The sequence below is a fragment of the Hippoglossus hippoglossus genome, chromosome 17, assembly GCF_009819705.1.
Source record: "Hippoglossus hippoglossus isolate fHipHip1 chromosome 17, fHipHip1.pri, whole genome shotgun sequence".
In the NCBI taxonomy this organism is placed as follows: domain Eukaryota; kingdom Metazoa; phylum Chordata; class Actinopteri; order Pleuronectiformes; family Pleuronectidae; genus Hippoglossus; species Hippoglossus hippoglossus.
This window is the reverse complement of record NC_047167.1, coordinates 14,534,334-14,550,300: the sequence shown is the minus strand read 5'-3', so window position 1 is coordinate 14,550,300 and position 15,967 is coordinate 14,534,334. Positions and strand designations below refer to the sequence as shown.

Sequence of the window (15,967 nt, the reverse complement as noted above, 5' to 3'; positions counted from 1 at the left end):
CCTCAAAAACTAGTAAAGCAGTTTAAATTGTTTTATTTTCCCACGTGCTCGTACGCTTCATTTTTGCACCTATTTTCAGGACAAAGTGAACGTGTGCATCGAGGTGTGAGTGTATGTGCTCTTGCATGCGTGCTGATGACTCGGTGACAGGTGTGTCTAGTCCATGCCAGTTTAGAGAGTCCAAGGCCGTGTTTTAAACAGAGCGCAGCAAGTGGGGCATGTAGTTTGCATTAAAGGGATTAGCAGTCACTTCAAAAGATGACCTGGATTCAGCCCACCAGGGACACCAGTTACACACCCCCTGGTCCACACTCCCTTTAAAGAACCTGGCACAGCTGCCCCACTACAAACACTCTCAATGGTCTGTGTGTGTGCCTGCATAAATTTGGGAGATGCAGCAAAACAGAGCGGTGCTGTCAGCTTGTTATCCTGTCAGAGTGAATTTTGCACCTTTACATATTTGCAGACGTGTGGGGGGATCAAATCGTCAACAGCCCCGCACCTGCGCCTGAACAACTTTTCCATTTTGCGCGCTGTACGTCTGCAGCAGCACGTTCAATACGTTTAAGAGTCAATGGAAGATATTTCATCAGGCGTGTCAGTGCCATGTTATGGATTTGTTTCCATGGACACGGGCTTTGATCGGAAGGCAGACTTTTGTGAGGAGTGGGATGTTATCTATCAGTGGTCTTCTCTGGTGCTCGCCATAATCCCAATGCGAGCAGCCATTGATCCACTGGCAGGTTTGACTCCTGTGTGTTTTAATTGGATGTGGATAATGAAAGCCTAATAATGATGATGTACAAATGTCAAGATAATCAAAAGACACCGCCTGTCAATCCTGTCATTCAGAAGAAGATGCAACAACAGCACCGGCCCTGGCCCGGAGTGGGAATACTGTCTGCGTTATGAAAGGAAAGAAAAACTGAAGAAAGCTCCTGCTGTATGTGATCATAATGTTTCCCCCCGTTTCTCTTTGTGTCCTCGCAGAACCACACGTTGACTCAGCACAGCAGCTAACATGGCAGAGATCAGCGGCCGGAGAAGAAGGATCACGTGATGCAGAGAATGTCTGACCGCCAATTACCGTCAGTGCAGTTTTTCCACTGACCGTCTTGCACTGAACTTTCAATTCAGTTTCACCACAAGGAACCACGCCACAGCAAGAGAAAAAAAGAAGCAAAGAAAATAACAGAAAGAGGGGGTAAGAACATAAAAGAGCCCTCTCCGTTCTTTACCGACCATTATTTCAAAAATAAAGAAAAAGCCAACTTGTTTGTACATAGAATTCTTCATGTGTTGCTTAACTACAGCTATATTGCAATCTTATACAGTATTTGCCAATGTACAGTTCAAAATGTTTGTCCGAAAGAGAGATGGGGGGGGGGGGGGGTAGGAGTAAAAAAAAAAGATCAATAACATTGTTAATCAGATCAGATGCGACTCGACCAGTTGTGTAAAGGAGAAACAGGGAGCCGCTGAGAGTGTAGGGGTCTGTAGGAACCGGCAAGTGTTGTCAGGAGGACTCTTTTCATCAGCGCCGCTCCTACTGCGCAGTATGTCACTCTGCATCCTGACATGGTCAATCATTACGGGGTAGGCTTGATTCACCAGCAGAGGCTGAGATCTTGTCCGTGTGTCTGTCGTAACACGGCTATACCAGAGGACCAGCTGAGAACGGCGGTGCGACTAATCTGCGCTGCCTGTGCTGGCGTTCAGATGAAAAAGAAGAAAAAAAAAAAAGCCAACACAGAGGAGAGAAAAACAGGACAGGATGCTGATATATGCAAACGCAGTGACACAGATTTGGAAAAGGCTAGTTCCTCTGGTTGGCTCGTGAACAGAAGCTCCCATGTGGCTCTCAGAGCATGGGGGAAATCTTCAGCCCACTGACTCAACCTGTACATTTCTGTTGTTAATGTTTACTGCTCTTTGAAGCCTGGAGATTACTGGATTTTGTTTTTTTCCTATTTTGTTTTGTTATCTCTACATATTTTTCACAATGGGGGAGTAAATCCATTCGGATTCGGGGTCATGAAGATTGAACGCAATGTCAGTCCGTCTCGGGGATACACCGCAGTTACAGAGCTCGGTGCCTGGCTCTCCTGGAGAGTGCCCGAGTGCTCGTCTCCCCTTTTTTGTTGCAGTATCCCATCGCTCTCCGCTCAAGCTGGAAGCCACTGTGGTGTCGTGGCACCACACAAAACTTTAAACCATTCTGTTATGTAAATGTTTTGCATTCATTGAACCTGAGATGCACTTTTGTATGAAACTTTAATGTTTTGACATTTTGATTGAGAAATGTTCGTACACAGTTTACAGGAAATCACCATCTCCTGCAGCTAAAGGACAGTTATCTCCGATGTTATTAAAATGTATTGTACAAATATGGAGTTCTGTATTTGGCAGACCTCGTTTTTTTTTTGTGTTGCACATGTGATGGAAATATTAAAAACTGTATGAGGACATGGCTCAGACGTCCCTTTATTATCGATCTAAAAGGTGTGCGCCAGTGAGTGAGTGTGTGTGTGTGTGTGTGTTTGCACAATTAACAGACAAGACCTATGACAGCATAAAAGCGATCATCATCAAAAGCTTACACTGCTTTTTTTTCATTGTCTCAAATTGCATCCTATTTTTCCTCGCTCCCTCGTGGCTCTCGCTAACGAACATCTGAGCATCTTAAGGGAGGTCTGTGTTATTAATGACTCCATTACCCATCACCCTGTGCGGTCCCATTCTACACACCCTTGCGCTAGGTCTATTTAGGGAGCCTCCAGCACTCCGGGGGACCGAGGGAAAGATTCTTCTGCCTTTGCCGGATGGGACAAAACCCGTGCAACAACATCTGTCTGTCTCGGCGAATGATTCATCAGCGGTGACACACGCGCAGCATAACATTTGTTGAAGCTTTGGGTTTTGTTTTGAAAAGGCCCTGCTGCAGCCCGCAGCACTGTAACGTTATACTGAGAGAAACAAATGATTGTAAAAAATAGCAGATTTTATATGGGAAATAATTTATGTTGTATGCATATCCTAACATAAATAACGAGTAATATTCATATATAGCCTGTACTGGTGTGATCATATTATGAAGTAAAACATAGATGTGCTCCCTCTGGATTGAGGGATAATATTAAAGCTCATTTGTCACATCAAACGATCCCAGTGTTTTATCAAGCATCAGGCGTTGTGAAGTTTGTCTTTCTGAATTTTTCAAATGAAGCACGTTGCCCGTCGTCTGTTAGCTTTTTATTACATTACTATAATGAGGATCAGATGAGGAATGGACCGGGCCCTCCAGCAGCGACAGACTTCCACAGTGGAGACGCAACCCCCTCGTCCAAAAAGCAGCGATGGTATGGTCCAACATTAACTGTCATACTGAATGCAAGCTGGGCATCCATTAAACAACTTTGCTAGCATCTCCCCGTGCCAGGCACTTTTAATAAGCTTCAAGGGCATTTGAACGGGTCCAGAACTTTGCTTTGCCAGAGATGGACTGGCCCACATCATCCATTACATTAAATTGGGTGGCGGCCTCCAGCTCATATTTATGATTTAATTAAATTCACTTGTGAGGCGTATCAGAACCACTGCGGCCTCCCTTTTAAAGCCAGCCTAAGCAGCAAAACACACACACACACGCACACACACACACGAGTGCATACACCACCGTTGTGTTTCTGACACTCGCCCAAGTGTGAGACTTTGTGGGCGCTTTGGCAGGGGCGTTCTCAGGGGCTCATTTAAAGCAATATAATTACTCAGCCCCCAAGTATTCTTCCATCAGAAAGCAGCAGAATAGATGGCTTGTTCAGAGATAACTTAGCCCGGCCGATCCTCAGTGGTGTCGTCGCCTCATGGTAACCTCGATGCAATTGGCACTGAACGCTGCCGAGAGCCTGGCCAGTCCTCAGTGAAGCTGGACAGCCGGGCCAGATGTTTGAGAGCAGCGGAAATGCCATTGTTCTCGTCCAGGTTGTGCGTAAAATGGCATTTTGGTTTTTTTTATTTGGGCGTCTCATACCCCTAGTCCTCTGGAGGGAAAGTGGCAGCCTCGTGTTAAGACTTTATTAAAGAATTATGAGATCCCACTGAACCTGCGTAGTAGGTTGAAAGCTTAGTCCCACTTTATCCAGTGCGAAACATCCAGCCCAGGTATAAGTCTGTGTTCAGTGCTTGTCCCCTTGTGTTTGAGTGTCCTTGCTCTTCTTTGGTGCAAAAATGTAGTTTGGTGAAAACTCCACATTGTTAGGCTGTGCATTCCTCCCACAGAAGGAGACCTCAGAGACCTCTTATGGCATTCAATATGTGCGCCCAAGCATGAGATCCAGATCCATTTGGCCGGGAGATCCGCTGGGAGTGTCTGGGGTAACCCAATCTCTCACACCGGCAATTCACATCCAGAGAGCCATCTTTTCACTTCAGAGCTGTGTCAGCAAAATGGACGTTCTAAACATCAGTATGTAGCCGTGCCATTGTGTTTATAGAGTTTTTGTTATTGTCGTTTGTGTATTTCCTGTGTGGTTTTGTGCACATCCTGTTTCTAGGTCTGTTAAAGTTTAATTGGAGGAATAATAATAATGGCAGTAAAAAAAAAGAAAACAGTTATGAAAGTCAGATTTTTTTCTGCAAATGTGTGGATGGCAAAGACAGTAATAATTACCGCCTTGTGTGTGTTTGACAAAGGACAACACAAAAACTTGTGGACGGATTACCACGAAACTTAGTGGAAGGATGCATTATGAGTCAGGAAATAACCCATTCGATTTTGGTGCGGCTTCCGATAAGGGGAATTCATAGATCTGGATGAAAATGTCAGTCATATAGTTAGGAGACAGATAATTTAATGCGGCTGGGTTGAATTCAAGGCGACTGTTGGGCCTTGGCGGAGGTACACATGCTCTACTTGGTGCCATTGTGGATATCACCCCCCAGGTCTTTCTCAGAATATACACCCTCACCCAAACTTCAAAGTGCACATGTACAGAACTAGAACATGTGAATAAATATATTTTCCAAAGTAAAATATTCATTCAGTGCTGATTTGTGCCGGGGTGATGCATCTTTCATTTCCATCATCCATTTTATAAACTATTGGTCCCTTTCAGGTTCACATGGGGACGGGAGCCAATCCCAGCTCACGATGGATAAGAACCACCCTGGACGAGTCGCCAGTCTATCAGCGAGTTCGAACACATAGACAAACAAACACAATCACACTTTCCCCTCCTCTGCAGCCCCTCCTAATGATCCCCCCTGTCTCCTGAACTGGGAGAGCTGAAGGTGAGTCTCCCCCTCCAGTCATCTCCCTCTGCCTCACCAAGACAGACACTTGAAATAGACGAGGCACTATATCTTTTTTTTGGGGGGGGGGTTGGGATGGGGGAGGGTTTTCAAAAATGTATTAAACACCAAGCAATAAAATATAGACCAGGTGGGGTCAAATTCACTGCAACTCTCCAGGCTCCACAGCCAGTGTGGCTGGTGTGATGAGATGAGGACAAAGGAGGAGAGTCTAACAAGAGGAGAGAAAAAGGGAAAGAAAGTATCAATAATGCAGCATACACTGTATACAGCTGAGAGAGAAATGGAAAACACACTGCCTGAGAAAGAGAGGGAGACAGAGAGATGAGGAGGACGAGGAGGAGGAGGAGGAGGAGGAGGGCGCTATGAAAGTCTGGACTGAGTCATTTTATATCATAAGTGCCAGAACATGAAATTCATTGGTTAAATGATTTGATTTCATTGTTGGCAGTTCAGGTGGGTCAGTGCGTTGGGTGAGCGTGGAGACACGTGCAGGAATGTCAGCGCAGATTTCTGCACTGCAGTCGGTTTAATGTCTTTTATCATGTTATGTTAATGCTGACATGAAGTTATCTTTACTGACAGACACATGTAATGAAAAGAGTCTTCTTCTTCTTCTTCTTCTTCTTCTTCTTCTTCTTCTTCTTCTTCTTCTTCTTCTTCTTTTTTGATCGTCCATTTGTTAGTGTTTATTACCTCTGACAAGCAGGGCATGGTTTCATCTGTGGTTGTTGGTTTGTCTGTTGCATGATTTCACAAAAACTGCTGGACGGATTACCACCAAACACGTTGCAAGGATGCAGTGTCGGTCAGTAATGGGACGGATACAGGAATTTATTTTCCCTTTTCACTGATTTCTCCGAGAGAAATCGGGCATGTTTAGGGGACTGATATTTATGACTGTGCAATTTGGTGCTGATCCAAATAATACACCAGATGTAGTGAATTTAAATGTGGTATCATAAGGGGACTGCTGGGCCTTGACGGAGACATTTGCTCTAAGCTCAAAAGTCTGAATCTGAAACTAGTCATGTTACTGTTATTTGGTTGCTGTTGTTTTCAGTGTAACTTAAATCGACTATGCAGCAAATATCCAGCTTTATGTTTTTCAATTCTTTTTGTCTATGTGTATGTGAGTGCCCTTGTATTTTTAACAATCTGAAATGTCAGTTAAACCAGTGCTTTGTGTCATCAGTTTGTCTTTTCATCCTTTTTTGATTATTGGTGACCAACTATAAAATGTTTTATTCTCGCAGTAATCCCCTCATTCTCTCTTCCCTGTCTCCCTCTTTATCTTTTCTTATAATTTCATCAATCTCCTTTATTTTTTTTTTAAATCTGGGGCTTCCCGTTCATTCCTCCCCTCGTCGTTCGCTCTCATCCTCCCTCACCCATGTCGGTCCTCATTCGCTCTCGCTCCCCCCCCCCCCCCCCCCCCCCCCCCCCCCCCCCCCCCCCCCCCCCCCCCCCCCCCCCCCCCCCTTCTCCCCCTTTGCATCTCTTGTATTGTAAACAGCTCACAAAAGCATGACAAGGTCTCTGCTCATGTTCCCCCTGCCTCCCTCTCTGTTCTCCCAGCTATTTGTTATTGTCTCCCCGCTATCGAGCGTGTTTGTCTCCATCACGCTTTTCTTTAGTCTGTTTTTTTCCTCTGCGTCAGAAAAGCAAAAGTTAATTAAATATGGAACGAGATGGAGCAGCATCTCTTTAAACCATCATGTCATTAAAATGGCATCCCTGGGAGATCAGCTTAAAAGGAGTCTGAGAACAATGTCTTCCCAGTCAGATATTTATGGGCCTGGTTATGTAAACATGCTCCCTTTATTCTCTATGTATATTTCATGTAATTATCACTTTTTGTAGCGCATCCCCCTTGAGATTCGCAGAGGCAAGAAGTTACTGGGGGAATGTCATTAGAAGAGACTATTGTTACTGCGCTGCTATGATGCTGCACGGCTACATTCTCATCCTGGTGAAACCTTTTATCTATATTTGACTTCATCATATAAAAATCATCAATGTCTTGTTGCAGCATATCTGCAGCTGCGACTCAGAGCTCATGGCCCCACTCGTGCACTCTGCAGCTGCCCGTCATTATTAGAACCAAGAAAAACACATTTTACCTTCCACTTCCAGCGTGCACGTGATCCGGATGCAAGGAAGATTCACGGATGATTTAAAGGTTTGCAAAAAAAACCTTCACACCCCGTGGATGCTTGAGCTAGAGGAGCTGAAGATGTGGAGTGAACCTGATTCCGTGGGCAGCGGCAGAGGCCGGCCACTGGTGCTCGAAGGCCTGGGTGCCAGCTGACGGAAGCTGCTAATTAAGAGGGCTGGAGAGCCAGTGGGGGGGCCTTATGAAACAGGGGCACCTGGGTTTCACAAGAGGGGGCCGGGTATCCATCACAACTCATCTGCGTTGCACAGGAGAAGACGGTAGTTTGCTGCAGCCCTGTGCCACGTTGCACTCGTTCACTCATGGCATGATGTCAAATAGGGCTCACACAAGAGCCCCCTCCTCCCTCCGCATGTGCCGTCACAGAGGGAGATGTTATTGCATGGCATGATGAAATTGTACATGTCAAGGTGCATTTCAATCAAGCTAAATGCGCTGAAATGCAGATGCAAACAGAAACAGCTGTGTATATAGACGTGGTCGAATACACGTGTAATGTAAAAAGCAAAAACTCACTGACACTATATCTATACTCCCACATGCATAAGGTAATGCCCCGCTCCTTTCCATTGTTCCCTGAGTCTTCTCCGCTGTCGGGTCAAAATGTCTCCAAGTAATCTAACTAGCTCCGACTTAAGGGACAATACAAGGTCTGCCGTGAGTTCTGTCATTACTGTCTTACCCACCAGAGGCAGATACAGCTCTCGACCACCACTGAACCTGCCATATTGCTATCCAACCTGACCCCACAGATGCAGTAAACCTAAGTGAACCATAGTTTCCAAAGTCGACAGCAATAACCACTGCAGAATTGCTTTTAATCAACGTCTGAAATGAGGGTGACTTGAAGCGTCGCCCCATGCTGATTAAATGTAATTGTTTAATTGCCAAGTGCTGGGAACCCATCCTAAGAGGATTCCAATGGAATTATTTAATCTCTAGTCAGGAAGTACACTGCAGGAAAAAAGCAGAGGGGGGAAAAGAGATGGAGGAACGGAAAAGGAGAAAAATTAAGCAGAAATAGTCAGTTTTTCTTTTTGAGTACGTCCCTCATGAAATATTAACGGTGGTTTACTGCTAGGGAAGTGAAAAACAGCCTGTGTGGGGGTAAGACACATAGAGTATTTTCAAAAAAGGGGTCACAGCTTTAACCTGTATCTGCAGACTTAAGTGGTTTGTTCTTGTCTGCAGGTTCACTTTTATGTTGCAGTTTCACTCCAGAATACCACGAGTGCAGCATATCGCATGTTAAATCTTCAAGTCAGACATTCAGTGGCTTCATTACACATCTGTCACCTTTTATCTTCTGTGAGGATCAGATCTCTTGTCAGGTTTGAAAACAAGAACTTTAGGTTGAAGACCATCCCCCCCCCCTCGGATCCCAGACTGAGTCTCTGCTAATGGGGCTCTGTAAACTTCAGGGGCACAGGTGAGCTCTATTTGGGGTCAGAGCTTTTAGACACTTTGATTGGGGGGTCATAGACATCCAAACCTCCCATGAGCACTTTCACTCAGGCAAAGAGAGGGGGGCGAGTAGGAGTAGGATTTAAAAGGCAACAAATTATTATTTCTCATCTGTATTTTTGATGCTGCAACTCCTCCTGGACCGATTTAAGCTGCCATGATCCCCGATACACCCTCAGCCGGTGGCCAATTGCTTCGGCACACCTGCCAAGACATTTCAATCTATCAAGAAAATCAACAGCAGTCGTCCTGATATAACTGCACAAGGTGCGAGCTCTCCTCACCGTGATAAAGCTCTCGCTGTCGCATTTAGATACATAGGGAGTAAACCCAGGGATTGCCGTTCTGCTGATAAATGCAGTTCTGTCATCCCAAGGGAAATGTGCCTGCATCCCTCTGGTCACAAAGTGCCGCTTCTGTCCCCCCACCATGCCACGGGCGGAGGGGGAGCGGGGGGAGGGGAGGCAGCATGGGGGCCTGCTCCCTGCAGCTGTGCCCTTATTCCCAGCACCTGACCAGGAGCCCAGATGTGCACGCAGGCAGCAGCAACAATTTGAGCAATGTAAGTCCCCTGTGGGACCCAGGCACCTGCAAACGTAACCCCACTATCTAACATGATGGCATAATTACAGGTTTAATAAGTCTGCATCTGTTAAAAGCTCATTTAATCTATCACGTCACACCTATACCCGGACCGGAGAACCATACAAAACACAAAAATGGTATTGCACTCTCAGCATTTCATCTGCACATCAAGCTATAGCCTCTCTGCACTTGGCTTTGACCCAATTAGCCATCAAGTAGACAGCAACTCCACAGCTTAACGCTGCCATTTATATGCTACAATGCAGCACACAAATAATTAATATAAAAATTATTATTATTTCATATCAAACTAGGCTCAAAGAATATCAGCGAGTAAAGGGATGTGTTTATTTTGAAAATTATAAACAATGATTTACGCATTTTTACAAAGTATTTATACAATAATTTTGCTTTAAGCAAAAGAGACAACATTCATGCTATCACTCTAATATTTCATCCACACAAATAGTTACAGAAAATAGTATGACAAGGTTTAAAGAGTATATAGATCGACTGCGTAAGCATAGGACATATTGAAACCAGTGTTTTTTAATTGTATGGGTTACGTACAGTGAAATGATTCACTGTTAGAGAGCAGCATCCATATCCATAGACCTTTAATAATAATGTTACATTCTTCTATTAGAGTTTGGATCGGTCAACATCTGGGTGCAGCAGCAAAGCAGGTTTTGAACTGACGAGTCAAACACAAAGTGTTAAAGTGAAAGAGTTCGTGGAAACCGTATTTCTAATAGACTGCGTTCACTCCATGATGAATCCTCGGTCACTGCACACACAGGGAGCTGTGAAGGTTAACGGTGACATCTAGTGGCACAAGGAGACAGTACACACACCCGCTCCTCCTCCGTTTTCATATTGTTGATAAATAAGTCGCTTCTCTAACTAAACGTTTTCTGTACAACAAACTTACGTCTTATTTCATTCTATTACATTTTATTAAATATTCTACACTATGTGTCTCAGGGAGATGATCGCCTGTGTGGTTGTTTTGTAAACTGAGAATTGAGTACTGAGAATAAATTCAAAATAAAAGCTGTTGAACCATAAAAATTAGATATGATAGCAAAACAAACTGCTTGTTAGCCTGCAACAGTTATCTTTCGTTTTCTAGAGAATATCTGTGGACAATGCATGTGCTAAATAATGAAGTCAAGCAAAATGCATTTCTTGATATCATTTCTATCGATATACACGGTACAGTACATATGACATAGCTGACGGATTTCATTGTTAAATTGTCTGCATGATATTTATCAAAAGGCCTTGAACAATGTTTCTGAATATTTTGCAGTTTTTTCTTTGCTCCCATGAACCAACACAGAACTCATAAAGTTCTTACAGTAAGTGACAACTTATGATAATCAATATCAGTAAATATATATGATACTTTCGTTGGCATACTAATACTTTTAAGGCAGCATAATTATTTTTCACTCTACGATGAATGTTTGACACATTGAACATTGAACACAGTGAGTCAATAACATCATACTCTGCAGTACCAACATTATACATCCAAACACAAAGGAGACCCATTCATTATGGTCTGTCTGACACACCGTGTTGCACAGTTCGACCTTGTTTCTAGCTTTGCCACATTGTTAGTTCATGCGCTCGTCACTGGCCAGCACGAGGGACCGAAGGTGACTGGGTACTGTGCCGCTTTGCACAGAGGATCTTACTGAAGGCCCTGCGGAAGCTACTGTGGCAGAGCGGGTACAGGAAGGGGTTAATAGCAGAGTTGAGCCACAGGAGCCAGAAGGTGACCTCGTACCAGTGATGCTGGATGCATCGCCCTCTGCAGGCAGCGCGGATGATCATCAGCAGAGTGTACGGTGCCCAGCAGATGGCAAACACGCACACTATGATGGCAAGGGACTTAGCTATTTTCTTATCCCTGGACAGACGGCTCGGCATGGCCCCCCTGGTGGGGGAGGGATCCAGTTTACCCAAACTGGGAGAGGAGGTCTGGGAGTTGAAAGAGCCTCTTACAGCCAGTTTCATCCCAAACCCCCAGTTGTGGGAGAGGGGGATACCTTCCCCCTGGGCAGAGGCAGGTTCGCTCATTTGAAGGTGTAGCTGCACCTGCCTGCTCTGGAGCCTCCTCCTGCGTATGCTGAGGTAAATGCTGAGGTTGAAGAAAGCCACTGAGAGGAAGGGAGAGAAAAACTCCAGCATTGAGGCGCTCAGCAGGAAATACCAAGAGTAATAGAACTCCGCAAAGCACTCGTCCTTTGGCACTCGGCTTCTGCCCACCACCAGCTCCCAGAATATGATGGCTGGGCCGTACAGGACAAAGGCCAGCACCCAGACGGCAATCATCTTGATTATGGCTTGATGAGTCATGCTCTGTCTGGCACGATAACTTACCTGTAGCAAACATAAGCACAAATCATACAATATATACTGACTCATCGCCAGTGTTGAGTCACTCAATTGCTGAATTCTACTATTGTCATAGAAATACATTCAGGTCAAAATAACAATTGAGTAAACAATTGCTTGATCAAGAAAGAGGGCAGTCAAAAATAAACATCAGGAAAGTAATAATGAGTATCATGCAGTACATATAATTTAAGGAGACCTAAAAATATGAATGGAGTGAAATGTACAGTGAAAACACAATATGTACAGTGTGAACATATGTACAGTGAAATAGATTCCACATAAGCCGTTGAATTTCACAGACAGAAATGAATATTCCAGAGTTAAAATGTGAAGTCAAAGTGCATTAGTCCAGTGAAGGTGTGTGTGGTTCACTGGGAGCACAGCTGCTTGTACAGTCTAACAGCTGCAGGAAGGAACGACCTGCGATACCTCTCCCTCGGACACTCAGCGTGGGTCAGTTTGTCACTGAAGGGAGCTGCCCAGTGCTGTGATGGTGTCCTGCAGAGGGTGGGACTGGTTGTCCATCCCAGATGACAGCTTCGCCATCATCCTCCTCTGTCCCACCACCTCCACTGCTCCCAGGACCGAGCTTCCAGCTTCCAGCCTCTTCCTGTCAGCAGTTGAAATGCTGCTGCCCCAGCAAACCACTCCAAACAAGATGGCCGGTGCCACAACAGAGTCGTAAAAGGTCTTCAGGAGCGCCCCCTGCAGTCCAAAAGACCTCAGTCTCCTGAGCAGATACAGTCGGCTCTGGCCCTTCTTATAAAGTGCAGTGGCATGATCGGTCCAGTCCAGTGTACTGCTCAGGTGAACACCCAGGTTCTTATAGGAAGTCATTATCAAGAAGAAAACAGGTGGAAGTTCTGTTCCCCTACGTCTTTCAGTGGACCTGTCCCTAGAAGGGTGTGCCAGCCACCTTCCCTCTTCTTTTTTTTAGAGAGTGGAGTGAGGACACAAGGATATAAAGGGCTCATTCTAGTGTAAAGAAAACAACAATTCGCAGGCCCAGAGCTGAAATCTGATTGGCCCCTGAAGTGCCCCTGTCCTGTCAGTAATATTCTTACTCACTTATTAACCATACTAACAATAAATATGACAAATTGTTGAGTTTTGTGAAGAACACAATGTGCTTGAACAACAAACTATTTTCAAAATGTATTCATTGATATAGAGCGAACAGTAACAACGACTTAAATGTGCACCTTACTGAATAAGGAATTGTACATGTACTGTATGTTGGACATATAATTGGCCTCTCTGAGTAAATTGTGGCCCCTCTATGGACCCTGATATAGAAAAATCCTAGATCCACCACTGATTGTACTCCTTGGATGCACATATGTAAAAAGAATGACCAGAGGATTTTGTTCTTGGACTCGTTTCTGCAGGGATCGCCTCCAAAGACATTCACGGTCTGGCCCTTCACATTAAATCAATCACAACGCAGACATAGATTCCACCGGTTACATCAGCGTCACATCCTGAGTCCCTGTCCACGTTCTTGTTCAGCGGGCACCAGACTTTACAACCTCTGCAGCTGCTTTGAAGATATGACACTGTTCGGAATAAAGACGATGAAGACTCCCAGGTTATGAAGTGACTGGCCCCTGCTTCCATAATAATGTATCACTGATTCCACATTTCACGTTATCCTTTTAAATCTTTCCATTCCTCCCGATGCCTTGCAGGATGAATCTTAGCTCATCATCATAATCAAACCTAATGACATGATGTGATATCTTCTCTCTATTACTGTTCAGTCAGTGTTTTGCTAACATGCTTTGATTTAATCTAACTGCCGCGTGTACGAATCTAATCTGAATCCATGTCTTCTTTCAGAGGACAAACTTTGTCCTGTGACTGTCGATGATATTCTTTGTCTTTCGATGTTCACAGAGAGAGAGATGCTCTTAGGAAACTGCTGCTTGGCTGCCGGTGGCCTGCTTCTGCTGATGATTGATCTCTCCAGGTTGGAAGGACCGAGGAGGATCTCTATGATCAAAGCTAGCTAATTAAAGAAGAGGCTCTCTCTCGCTGGTGTTATTTGTATTCATTGCTCTGATGTTAAGTGTTTGCTTGTGAAAGGAAACAGAACACTGTCTTTGTCTTCTAATGCCAAGCCTCATCCCACCTCTGAGTTAATACGCGGCGTATGGGCTACAGTCAGCTGGCTAATGCACACGCAAGCCTCAACAAGAGAGTCAATGGGGCTAACAGCTGCAGAGGTTTGGAGATTCACGCTAAACACAAGTTATGTGCAAATAATAGAAAAAGAAAATCAACATCACTCACTATGTATTTCAGAGAAATAAATCAGCTGCATGGATGAAGTTTGAATTATTTAAACCTGCTTGAGTAGAAATTTAAGAATTCAAGAATCGTTTCGCTTATTGACAGTTGTGTGTTGTTTTGAGGCCCAAAGTCCAAATGTGGTTTTTTTTCCCTCTTCATCATGGGGGAGAGCTATAATTAGGGGTGGCACTGCGCCTGACTGGGTCAGGAATGATTAACCTCTGCAGATGGGCACATTTTGGAGACTGAGGTGGCACTGCCCCCATCAATGACCTGAGAGACTCACCAGTCAGAAAATGAAGCCACAGACCACAAGCGGTGAGCGTTTGATAGTTACAGGGGGAAAAAGATCTTTAAAATTTGACATTATGCTTCAAGTGCTTCGTTCGAATGTGAAAAAGGTTATTTTTCTCTGCGTACTCTGGTCTACCTTAATTTGACAATCTCATTTTCTCTGAGTGTGTGTGTGTGTGTGTGTGTGTGTGTGTGTGTGTGTGTGTGTGTGTGTGTGTTTGTGTGTGTCACAATCCCGATTCACATTGATGTCCCTGTGTATTATTTTGTGGGTGTGGGGCACAGGATGTTCCACTCACTGCTCTGGTGACTGAAAGGAAACGGTCGTAGCTGATGAGGACGATGTTGAAGGCGGAGGCAGAACAAAGCAGGTAGTCCATGACCAGCCACAGTTTACACAGCTCTCGGCCCAGCGTCCACCGGCCGGTGAGGATGTACGGGATGTAGACTGGGATGCAGAATGCTCCTGCAGACACAGGTATGCAGGAGAGGGACAAAACAATAATTATCATAATATTATAGAACCAATATCAAAATATCAAATGTTCTATACCGATATATCCTTATATTAACACATTTACATCAGAAAGAAGAGTTTAAAACCATAACCTTTACTTAGGAGCAAAATTCAGTGTAGGATTTGACATTTATCGCAATAATCATCAATATCAAATTGTTATCTTGATCTTATCCCATCTTTATCAGCACATTTTCAGAAATGTGACACTTAATAAACACATGCTCCATCATTGTGTGTTATAAACTTGTTATTAAATGTTTATATAATGTTTGTAAATGCTAAATTAGGCGGTTGTATGTAAAGTGAACTTTGAAGGAAGGAAGGTGAGTGACAAAGAAGATCAAGGAAAGTTTACCTGCTGCAAAAGTTAAGCATTGACATTACAAAGAAAGAAAGAAACAAAGAAAGAAAGAAAGAAAGAAATGCTGCTTAATGTGGTACTGTTGAATTTGCTGGTGCACATCTGGCACAGGCACAGCAGCACCAGATATCTTTAGGATTTCAGCATCATACAGAAAACAGAGATAGCACATCCAGCATTTGAAATCCACACTTCTCTCTCTGATTCCAGCGTCTGTAAAAAAATTTAAAAAATACTTACCTACGAGGAAATCTGATATTGCCAGATTGAGGAAGTAGTAGTTGCACTGTCTTCTTAAACTCTTATCCACTTTAAAGGCAAATATGACCAGCGCGTTCCCCAAAACTATCACGAGCACCAGAGTCACCATCATCACCATCAAGACGACAAACGGGGCTCCTGAAAACACGGAGCTGCCCTGGAATCTAGCTGAGGCGCCGTCAAAGTGGTGCCAGCTGGAGTTGAGGTCTGTTTGCTCCTCCATGGTCCTGGTGGGGATGTGAGGGGGGGACGATGCGCTCCAGTCGACTTGCAGTGAGGATTAAAAGCCAGCAAC

General features: G+C 44.4%; 2 protein-coding genes across 10 annotated transcripts in view; one reads left to right on the top strand and one right to left on the bottom strand.

The window, feature by feature from the left end:
• The window catches only part of LOC117778783 (zinc finger protein 521-like), a 92,782-nt gene extending 91,023 nt beyond the window's left edge, over window positions 1–1,759 (top strand). For 6 of the 9 annotated variants that reach the window (XM_034614574.1, XM_034614579.1, XM_034614578.1 and 3 more), the window contains one exon: window positions 991–1,759. In XM_034614574.1, the coding sequence (XP_034470465.1) occupies window positions 991–1,020 (30 nt within the window). In that variant the 3' untranslated portion in view covers window positions 1,021–1,759. The remainder of the gene's footprint in view (window positions 1–990) is intronic. The other 3 variants (XM_034614580.1, XM_034614576.1, XR_004616844.1) reach the window with 2 other exon arrangements.
• An 8,822-nt stretch (window positions 1,760–10,581) lies between these two features.
• Window positions 10,582–15,967, bottom strand: LOC117778197 (histamine H3 receptor-like). Its single transcript, XM_034613558.1, has 3 exons — window positions 15,652–15,967; window positions 14,830–14,996; window positions 10,582–11,926 (listed from the first exon to the last, which is right to left on the bottom strand). Exons 1-3 carry the CDS (start codon window positions 15,893–15,895, stop codon window positions 11,174–11,176), a joined length of 1,164 nt encoding a protein of 387 aa, XP_034469449.1. The 5' UTR covers window positions 15,896–15,967; the 3' UTR covers window positions 10,582–11,173.